At 62.8% G+C, this 10,899-nt stretch overlaps 1 protein-coding gene across 1 annotated transcript; it reads left to right on the forward strand.

Annotated features, from left to right (window-relative positions):
* The first annotated feature begins 613 nt into the window (after positions 1-613).
* Positions 614-10,377, forward strand: TINAGL1 (tubulointerstitial nephritis antigen like 1). Its single transcript, XM_062190837.1, has 12 exons — positions 614-684; positions 1,126-1,449; positions 2,379-2,442; positions 6,155-6,247; positions 6,435-6,549; positions 7,517-7,640; positions 7,726-7,876; positions 7,986-8,175; positions 8,290-8,335; positions 8,530-8,653; positions 9,406-9,451; positions 9,539-10,377. Exons 2-12 carry the CDS (start codon positions 1,140-1,142, stop codon positions 9,677-9,679), a joined length of 1,404 nt encoding a protein of 467 aa, XP_062046821.1. The 5' UTR covers positions 614-684; positions 1,126-1,139; the 3' UTR covers positions 9,680-10,377.
* The last annotated feature ends 522 nt before the right edge of the window (positions 10,378-10,899 follow it).

Consider the following 10,899-nt stretch of genomic DNA (forward strand, 5'->3'; position numbering starts at 1 on the left):
GTGCCAAGCAAGATGCCCTTTGCTTCGACATTGGGGGCGGCGCGGGGCGAGGTGCCCGGAGCAGCCCGGGGTCGTGGGGTGCAGAGGCCGCCCCCACACCACGCCCACCTCCGGGCCAAGCTGCCCCCGGGCGCCTGCAGGTTCCCCAGCCATCCTCTTCGGGATTCCAGTCATTCCTAGGAGCTGAGGCAGCCACGCTGGACGCCCGAGGTCCGGGGGTGGGGGTGGAGGGCGCTGTTACCCGGGGCGCGCGCGCCCGCGGGTCCCAGCGAGGCTTCGTTTCCTTGCCCCCTCTCCCATACACACACACACACACCTTCCCTTTATTTCCCAAACCCAGGATCGCGGCTGCTCCGTTTCCCTCCCCCAAAAGCGTCCCTCAGCCCCAAGGAAGTCCTTCCTGGTGTCCGACCACACGCCTTTCTGCTTGAGAGGCAGTTCCGCCGCCTGCGGCTTCCGCCACAGGTCTCCCCTCGCCCCTGCCCCACCCGGGTCCCAGCTGGGTGACTCCAGGTGCGAACGCGCCGGTCCCTCCCTCGCGCGGCGGCTGGGGCGGGCGCGGCGGCCGGGGCGGTACAAAAAGCGGTCCCGCCCCCGCTCCTCACTTGACTTTGTGTCGGGCGGTCGGCGGGCCGGAGGCGGAGGCGCGCGGGTAGCCCGGGCCCAGCCCACACCCCTCGCCAGGTAGGGCCGCTCCTCTGCTGTAGGGCAGAGGGTGGAGGCAGAGAAGGAGCAGACAGGTGGCGGGGCCGGGCCGAGGGACGGAGACAGAGGGGACAAGGCAGCAGAAGAGGACAGCAGAGGGGGACCTGGGGGTACAGAGTCAAAGGCAGGGTGGAGGCTGATGGAAGTGTAGGTGCTGGGCAGGGGGCACCAGGAATGCCACAGCCGCCAGCTCCACATCTTTGAATGGCCCTAGGCAGTCAGGGAGGGGCCCCGTCTCTTGGCCCTACAGTTCCTCTGCCCGTGCGCCACCGGGGGCACTCAGGGGCCAGGGTCTCCGGCTGCTGGACACCTTGGACTCACAGTTCAGGAAGCCAGAGGATCAGCACCTAGCCTGGGGTGAGGGTGAGGGGGAGCGTGCAACACACACGGCCTCTGACCCTTAACCTCTGCCCTCCCTAGGCCCAGGAGGCGCCATGTGGCCGCGTCCACGGGGGCTGCTGCTGTTGCTGCTGCTGGCTGGCCAGGTGGCTCTGGGTGCCCGGCGGGGTCGTTGGCGCAGGGAGCTGGCGCCAGGTCTGCACCTGCGGGGCATCCGGGACGCTGGCGGCAGCTACTGCCAGAAGCAGGACCTGTGCTGCCGCGGCCGCGCCGATGACTGCGCCCTGCCCTACCTGGGCGCCACCTGTTACTGCGACCTCTTCTGCAACCGTACCGTCTCCGACTGCTGCCCTGACTTCTGGGACTTCTGCCTGGGCGTGCCGCCTCCCTTCCCTCCTATCCAAGGTGCGCAAGGGGATGGCCGGGAGGGCGGGTCGCTTGGTGGACCCTAGCTCAGCGCGGCTCAGGGGCGAGGCCGATGCGGTGACGTGCCCAGGGAAGGCTTTGTAGGACAATCTGGCAAGTCCTCCGGTGGTCTAACTGGACTCTTCCCAGCAAGGCTGGAAGAGAAACTCCTTAATTGGGATTCGGCGTGGGCCCAGAGACAGGCATCCGCCCTTGCTCCATTCCTGCCGGACATGGAAGGTGCTGCCCTGCCTGCTGACTCAGCCGGGGGCTGATAAAGCGCACAGGGTTGGTCAGGGTCATCGGAGCCATTCTTCAGCCTTGGCTTAGGATCCTGTGCCCGTGAGGTGGCTGCCCTTCCTGGCGGGTGGGTCCAAGCTACTCCTGCCTTCAGCTCTCCCCACCATCCTTTTCCATGCACCTGCCTGTCCCACAGGAGAATCCTTTGAATTCCCTCTCAGGGTTCCATGGGTCTTGGGGCTAGGAGATGGAGTCCCTGAGTTGTTAGCCCAAAGTGCTGTGCTGTCTTAGGGTAGCTGCTTGCCTTCTCTGGACCTCAGCTTCCCCAGCCCCCTTCAACTCCCCATCTCCCAGCCCCAGATCATTTCAATGGCAAAGGATCCCAGGAATGTTGTGGCTGGCATCCAAGTGAAGCGAAAGGGATTCAAATTGGAGTTGGTGAAGAACTTCCCAAGGAGCAGTAGGCGTGTGACCCTGCAGCAGATGCTTAAAGTTGCAGGGTGGCTTTGGTTCTAGAGAGGGCTGGTGTGTGTGTGTGTGTGTGTGTGTGTGAGAGAGAGAGAGAGGGGCGGGGGGAGAGAGAGATGGAGAGACTAGGGTGACCTTGGGGAGGGCCGGCATCTGACCTCTGAGAACCTGGCCATCTCTGGCCCTGGTTCCATTCCTCACTTCCCCTTCCCTCCCACCAGGATGTATGCACGGGGGCCGTGTCTATCCTGTCCTGGGGACGTACTGGGACAACTGTAACCGCTGGTGAGTTTTTGGGGCTGGGATGAGGGGCTGTTCTTGCGGGCTGGGGGGCCAGCACACTCGATTCAAATCCTGAACCTGCCAGTCATTTGCTGAGGACAAAGTCCTTCCCTTCTCCGAGCCCCAGGGTCCTCATCTGGAGCCTCATGGGAGCTTTAACAGCAGCCGTGGCTATGGGCACAGCAGCCCTCTAATCACATTCCCCAGGAGCGGTCAGCTGGGGCTGCCTGGCCCGGCAGCCACCCCTGAGCGGGGAGTCCCTCCCCACCCCTCCCGGCTCAGGCTGGGCCACTGCCCCTCCCAGCTGTTCTTGCTGTCACAGGAGACTCCGAGAAAGGGACGCCAGGAAGGAAACCTCTGGCTGCAGCATCTGCGGCCCCAGGCCGGATAGGGTCAGGGACAGCTGGGCTGGTGGCCAAAGGCGCCCGGTACAGGGCCTTCCCTAGAATGCGGCCCCTCCCCACTGTTCCTGGCAGGAGGGTGCCCCCCTCTCAATCTGGGATGGGAAGTGGAGCCGGCTGGGGTCGGAAACCTGAGCGCTTTACTGGAAATAACAAGAACTCGGCACCCACCCCACCCCCCAAGCCTCTGCCGGGGACGGCGGGGCCCCAGGGAGAAGGCACGGGGACCTCGTGGTTTCCATTGCCTCACTGGGGTGAGAGGTGCCTGGGTCAGAGCGAGAGTGGCCGGGCGGGTGTGCATGCGTGCAGCTCAGCAGGCGCTTGGATGTGTGTGTGTGTGTGTGTGCGTGCGCACGCGCACATGCGCCTGTGTGCCGAAAGCACACAACTGCACGTTCCTTGGGTCCTGACCAGGCATCTCTGGGCCTTGAGGGGTTAACACTCCCACTCCAGTGCCTGGGCCCTGGCCTCCCAGGCCCCTCTGGAATGCTGGGACTTGCTGCCACCAGCCCAGTCTAGACCTGCTTGGGCAGCCCCGGGGCCAAGCGGACAGGGGCCAAAAACCTCTGAAGAACCCAGGCCCTTCCTGGGGGACAGGTCCACGGCTGTGTTATCTGGGCGTGGGCGTGGGGAGTATGTACGACTGGCTGGGGGGCTCAAGCCCTCCAGGGTGCTTCCCGAAGGTCTGGCGGGTGCCAGCCAGCGAGTCTCCCCCCCCCCCCCCCCCCGCCACTCCTGGGCCCTCCCAGAAAGTGCGCAAGCAGCTCCAGGGCTGGAGCGCCCAGCCATACTGGGGCTTGGCTCCCCTGGAGACTCCTTAAAAGGCCACACTGGAGGCGGGAGCCCCTGGCCAGGCTGGAAGGAGGCAGCTTAGTGGATTGTAATTGCAGTTAGGAGCTTGTAAAAGCATCACAGGACTCCTAGAAGCCAACCCTTCGGTCACACCTAGCTGTTAAAGATCTATTGGGCACCAGTACAGGCACCAAGCTTGGGGGAGGAGGAGGCGCAGGGAGAATTTAACAGACATAGCCCTTGTCCCACCGGGCACAGGACTGGACAGGGGAAAGCAATGGATTGATCATTACGGGGGTAGGAGGGGAAGGGACCGTCATGGGCTGAGGGAGACACATCCCTGCGAGCCAAGGAAGATGAGTAGAACCGAGGCCTGAGTGGGGAGGGGATGGCTGGGAAGGCCCAGCGGGAGGTGGGACCCATCCACTTCAGCAGGAGCTGGGCGAGGGGTGAGAGGTCCTGCAGGGTCAGCTTAGGGTTTTATATTTTGTTCAGAGTGACCTGGGATGCCACTCAGGGACTTCCACTGTTCAAAGATCTCTCTGGCTTTAGAGGAGGTGGGCCATGGACTGGGGGGTCGGGCACACAGAGGTAGGGGCTTGATTAGGAAGCCATTGCCCAGGGCCAGGTGGGAGTGCGGAGGGACTGGCGCCAGGTGGGCAGTGGAGGGCGGGAGGCAGATGGGCAGGTGGGCAGTGGAGGGTGGGAGGCAGATGGGCAGGTGGGCAGTGGAGGGTGGGAGGCAGGTGGGCAGGTGGGCAAAGGAGGGAGGGAGGCAGGTGGGCAGGTGGGCAGTGGAGGGAGGGAGGCAGGTGGGCAGTGGAGGGCGGGAGACAGACGGGCAGGTGGGCAATGGAGGGAGGGAGGCAGGTGGGCAGGTGGGCAGTGGAGGGAGGGAGGCAGGTGGGCAGGTGGGCAAAGGAGGGTGGGAGGCAGGTGGGCAGGTGGGCAAAGGAGGGTGGGAGGCAGGTGGGCAGGTGGGCAAAGGAGGGAGGGAGGCAGGTGGGCAGTGGAGGGCGGGAGACAGACGGGCAGGTGGGCAGTGGAGGGAGGGAGGCAGGTGGGCAGGTGGGCAGTGGAGGGAGGGAGGCAGGTGGTTGCACCGTCCCCAGGAGCTGCTGATGCCGGGGAGGGGGAGGAAGTGTCACACCACTATTCTGATTTGATTGTAGGCTGCTCTTAGGGGGAGCAGCCTGGAAGAAGGCAGCCTGGCACATTTTAAGTTTGAGGCAGCTTTGCACTTTCAGGGTGTCCAAAGATCAACTGGACTTGAGTCCAAAGCTCAAGAGAAAGGGGTGGGCCCAGGGTTCCTGCAAGGAGAGAGCTCACAGCGGATTCCAGGACTCTGAGCGCCTCCAGTGGCCCAGACTCCATGCTGCGTGGGTCACGTCGTCTCTGCCCTGGAAAGTGGTGCTGTTACTCCCACCTCATTTGACAGTCAAGGACACGGGGCAGGAGAAAATTCAAATCCCTTTCCCAGGATGACTGTGGGCAGGACTGGAACCCAGGATTCAAATTCCAGAACCAATAGTCACCACTTCCCTGCACTGCCTCCGTCAGGACTTGAAGGTTTCAAAAGACACCTGCCCTGGAGGCACCGGAAGTCCTGGAGGGAACATGTCAGACTGGGGGATGACAGCTGGGAAAAAAATACAACAGGGACGCGGGACAGGAAGTATGGAGGACGTTGAATTTTAAGACAGGGCGGCCAGAGGCGGCCTGCCTCGGCAGGTGATGTTTGAAGGACTGGAAGAAAGGAGAGAGCCTTGAGCATGTGGGAGGAACAGCAGCTCCGAGGCCCTGGGACAGGCGGAAGGAGCGGAAGGCTGGTGGGGACAGTCAGAGGGACAGTCCAGCTGCAGGAGGGGTCAGCGGGGAGGCAAGAACTGTGGCTCTCACCCCGCGAGGGGAAGCCAGGGGGAACGGTGATATGACTGAGGTGTAGCAGGTGACCCTGGCAGCTGCGTTAAAAATATTCCAAGGGGTGGGGAGTGACGCAGGGCAGGCAGAACAATAAGGAGGTGGCCTCCGTCATGGGGGGGGGGGGGGGAGGTTAATGCGCCACAGCGGCTGGCGAATGAGAGACAGGGAAGTCTTTAAGGCCACTGGATCTGCAGAAGAGACAAGGGTAGCCCGAGCTTTCAGCCTGAGCTCCAGGAAAGGTGGAGTTGGCATTTTTTGAGGACCAGGAGTAAGGGACATCAGGAATTCATTCTGTTTTGGGGTGTAAATTTGGCCTGTTGTTGGGCACCCAGAGCTGATATTGGGTAGCAGTGAGATCCATGGCAGAGATCAGGATGAGGCAGAGCCGAACTTGAGAAGGGTGAACTTGAACTTGACATTTAAAGCCACCGGTCTGGATGGGATCCTTTAGGGATCCTCCCGTGGTCACTGGTACAGAGTCCCAGACTCATGTCGACCTCCGAGGCTCTATCCCTTCAAAGGCTCCCTATCCCACCCACCCCACCACTCACCCTTTCCTTCCCTCTTTTTTTCTTTTTTTTTTTTTTTTTTTTTGCCAGCACCTGCCAGGAGAAGGGGCGGTGGGAGTGTGACCAGGAGCCGTGCCTGGTAGACCCAGACATGATCAATGCCATCAACCAGGGCAACTACGGGTAAGAGGCCCTGGAATCACCCTAGCAAGCACACACACGTGCATTTACACACGTGCACACACGCACGCCCTGCCACTCTGATTCTTGAGTGCACTTAGCCACTGCACAGCTCTCCCGCCCACATGCGCGTACCCCCAAAGCCCCAGCCCAGAAGGGGGTGTAAGTCCTTCCCATGCCCCTCCTTCAGGTGGCAGGCTGGGAACCACAGCGCCTTTTGGGGCATGACCCTGGAGGAGGGCATTCGCTACCGCCTGGGCACCCACCGCCCCCCTTCGTCCGTCATGAACATGAATGAGATTTATGTAAGTCCATCTTTGCCCACAACCCTGCCACATGCCCCCGAGAACGCAGGTTCCCAGGGACACTAGCACCCTGTGTCCTGCTCCTCTGAGGGCCTGGACATATCGCCTATCAGTAGGCTGTGTGTCCCTGGGAAAGTCACTCCCCTGTTCTGGGCTTTTGCTTCCTGCCTGTAATAGGATGTGCTGTGCTGGCAGAACTGAAGTTGTGATTCTAAGTTTTGTGGCTCCAACAGCGGCCCTTTCTGGCCCCTTTAGCCTGGGAAAAATGCTGTTGGTCCCAGTACAGCTGGGTCAGGGCCCAAGGGGCCGAGGGGTCACCTTGGTATTTTGGGAAGGGAGGCACAGACACTCTTCCAGCTCTGGCCGGAGAGCAACAATTCAAAGAAGCAAATGCTGGCTCGGGGGGATCCCAAGGGAGGAGGGGGCTTGTCTCTTCCCAGGGATCCTCTCGGGGGGAGTGGGGAAGAAACGGGAACCAGACCCAAAGAGAAAGGGTACAGAAGGGAGCTTCACTGAGCAGGCCTGGACTGGGGCGTGCGCCAGAGGACCTGCCCGGCAGCCACAGGCAGGGGGAGCAGAGCTGCCGGGGGGGGCCATCCCGCAGAGGGACATCAGCCCAAGGCGAGGGGGACCAGACCCTGCCCCTGCCCTTGCTCCCCCGAGCCTCTGGCTATTTTCTACCTCCTGCTGTTTGCCTTGGCAGCCTGCCCGGTCACGGGACCCTGCCGCTCCTTCCCTCCCTGTCCTTTGTGGCCTGAAGGCCATAGCCCTGGTGGGAAGAAGGGTGTGGCAGATCAGAAGGTGCGGAAGAAAGACGCAGGGTTGAGAGCCAGGGAAGCTGAGCGGCCCTGGTCTGGCTACTTCCTTCTTCCTGGCCTCACGTGCTCCATCCGTACAATGGGACTAGTCACCCACAACCAGCGGTCCCTGAGAGGCGGGGGCACGGAGGACAACCTTTGTCTTGCAGACGGGGCTGGGCTCTGGCGAGGTGCTGCCCACGGCCTTCGAGGCCTCTGAGAAGTGGCCCAACCTGGTCCACGAGCCTCTGGACCAAGGCAACTGTGCGGGCTCCTGGGCCTTCTCCACGGCAGGTAGGGCGAAGGGCAGAGGCTGGCCTGGTGGGAGACGGACACCTGGCCTGAGCCCGCTCACGGCACCTCTGCCTCCTCCCACCAGCCGTGGCGTCTGATCGCGTCTCAATCCATTCCCTGGGACACATGACACCTGTCCTGTCGCCCCAGAACCTGCTGTCCTGTGACACGCACCACCAGCAGGGCTGCCGCGGTGGGCGTCTCGACGGTGCCTGGTGGTTCCTGCGACGCCGAGGGTACGCATTCTGGGGGTGTGGGCAGAGAAGTGGGCAGGGCGCCCTGTGGGCGGGGCCTGGGCCATGCTGCCCCGCATCACCTTCCTGCACCCTCCTGCTGCCTCCCCAGGGTTGTGTCTGACCACTGCTACCCGTTCTCGGGCCACCAGCAGGACGAGGCTGGCCCCGCCCCGCCCTGCATGATGCATAGCCGGGCTATGGGTAGGGGCAAGCGCCAGGCCACTGCCCGCTGCCCCAATAGCCACGTCCACGCCAATGACATCTACCAAGTCACTCCTGCCTACCGCCTCGGCTCCAACGTAAGTGCGCATGCTGGTGAGGGGGCAGAGGCAGGAGAGGGAGTTGGGGGTTAGCCCAAGGCTGGAGCTGCCCACCCTGATGGATGCCCTCCTTCCCCAACCCCTGGCTTCCAGGAGAAGGAGATCATGAAGGAACTTCTGGAGAATGGCCCTGTGCAAGGTAGAGGCCCCGCATCCGGCCCTGGCTCCGGAAGCAGCCAGGTGTCTGTAAAGCACCAAGCCTCTAGGCCACTGGGACTGGGTGCAGTGAGGCCACGTCCACTCCCCTTGGCAGCACCTGGAGGGGGCACCTGGCAGGGGCACCTGTGCCTGCACTGAGGGCTGAAGGGGTCCTGCTTTGCCCTCTGCCTACAGCCCTCATGGAGGTGCACGAGGACTTCTTCCTGTACCAGGGTGGCATCTACAGCCACACACCCGTGAGCCTCGAGAGGCCGGAGCACTATCGCCGGCATGGGACCCACTCGGTCAAGATCACAGGGTGAGGGGCTCGTGCGCAGAGTGGGGCTGGGGGCTCTGGAGTCTGCTTGAATCCTTCGCAAAGCCAGGAATGCTCCCTACCACCCCCACCCACCCACCCCTGTTTAAAAAGGAGGAAGCTGAGACCCTTGCTTGGAGGTCATCAAAGAACAGTTCCTTCCTGGCACGCTGGGGTGAAATGACCCCAGTGAGATGCAGCGAAGCAGTCCAGAATCGCTCAGCCCCCAGCCCCAGCCCTGCCGACTCCCTGAGTGACCCGGGCAAGGTCACGGCCACGGGGGCCTGTGATGTTGGAGTCTTTGGTTTCAGTGACATTGGTGAAACGTCCAGCCAAGGACGTGGACTCAGCAGTGGGCAGCTGGGACCTCCGCGGTCCCCACACATTCGCTGAGTCCCTCCCTTCCCATCCCCAGCACCTGCCCCTCCCTGGTCCCCAGGTGAGGGAGGACAGGCAGATGGGTGAGGTCCTACGGACCCTTCCCACGATGGGGGTCCCTGGATGACGCAGGCCCAAGCTCCCTCCTCCCCTCGCTCTCCCTCTGTCCCCTCCGTGCCTTCGCCCCACGCCACTCTTGGGGCCGCACTCAGAGCTGTGGAAAGGGAAGGAGGTGCAGACAGATACAGAGACCAAGTCACAGCCAAGCTTGGGGTGCATCCAAGCTTCCAAAGGCAGCAGGGGCCCGAGTTGGGTGGCGCCAGGGATGCAGCCCCTGAGAGCAGGTGGATCAGCGCCCGGCCCTGCTCTGCCCGCAGGTGGGGCGAGGAGACGCTGCCTGATGGAAGGACCCTCAAGTACTGGGTGAGTCCTTCGGGGCAGTGTGCCCGAGCCCCTGTCTCCCACCCCTGCCCCTCTTTCCCCTCCTCATAGGCTCCTCCTCTTTCCCAGACGGCGGCCAACTCCTGGGGCCCCGCCTGGGGCGAGCGGGGCCACTTCCGCATCCTGCGGGGCACCAACGAGTGTGACATCGAGAGCTTCGTGCTGGGCGTCTGGGGCCGCGTGGGCATGGAGGACATGGGTCATCACTGAGGCTGTGGGCACTAGGCCAGGCCTGGCCCCAGAGTCCCAGGCAAGAGCAGCCAGTGGGGGAGCCCCCCAGGGTGGGGGACAGCCGCTCCCCCCCGCCCTGAGCCCGATGGAGCCAGGGGCGCAGGCGGGCGCCAGGGCTTTAATCCCCACGGGTTCCGCTGACGCAGCGCCCGGCCTGGGAGCCGCGGGCAGGCAAGGCTGGCGGAGCCCCCAGACCTCCCAGTGGGGACGGGGCAGGACCTGGCTGGGGAGCAGCTGGGCCTGCAGATCCCAGGGCCCTGGCTTCCTCACCCAAGACCACCCAAGCCAGGACACCCACCCCCAAGTCTTCAGCCCCACTACCCCACTCCACCCTGTATTCTTATTCTTCAAAGATATTTATTTTTCTTTTCACTGTTTTAAAGTAAAACCAAAGTGTTGGGGCTGGCGATGTGGCACAGTGGGTTAACCCACTGCCTGCAACTCATATGAGTGCCGGTTCAAGTCCCAGCTGCTCCACTTCCGGTCCCACTCCTTGCTTATGCGCAGGGACAGCAACAGAGGATAACCCAGGTGCTTGGGCCCCTGCCATCTACGTGGGGGACCCTGATGGAGTTCTAGGCTCCTGGCTTCAGTCTGGCCCAGCCCTGGCCATTGCAGCCACTGGGGGGGTCTCTCTCTGTAACTCTGCCTTTCAAATAAATAAATAAATCTTTTTTTAAAAAAAAAAAAGCCCAAGTGTTGGTAACTACAGTGCCTTGGAACCTCCAGGAGTGGTAGGCTGGGCCAGCAGTGGGGTGGCACAGGGTTAGACAGCAGTAAGGACTGCCTGAGGCGCTGCTGGCTGGCAGGGTGGGTGGCCGAGAAATCGCAGCCTCCACTGAGCCTGAATGTCTGCCTGGGGTATTGACCCACTTGGAGGTGGGGCCTGGGTGGCATGGCTTTTGGCCTCTTGAGAATGGGAGCCATGGGAACCACCTCTCAGACGCTGAGTCAGCGCTGCCTGGAGGAGCAGCCCAGCCCACCAATCAGAACGGGAGCCAGTGCCCAGCAGGCAAGGGGGCCAGCTCCGCAGTCCTGAGCCTCTGTCTCTGCACATCAGCCTCTCCAAGCCACCCAGGCACGGGGCCCCCTGTGCTTCCCCTGCCCTGGATCAACCCTCCCGCTCTCCCCAGCCCTCCACGCCCTCAGCTCAGCAAAACAGCATAGACCTCAGCCTGGCTGCGAAGCCATTGCAGCCC

The sequence above is a fragment of the Lepus europaeus genome, chromosome 5 (genome assembly GCF_033115175.1).
Source record: "Lepus europaeus isolate LE1 chromosome 5, mLepTim1.pri, whole genome shotgun sequence".
Taxonomy (NCBI): domain Eukaryota; kingdom Metazoa; phylum Chordata; class Mammalia; order Lagomorpha; family Leporidae; genus Lepus; species Lepus europaeus.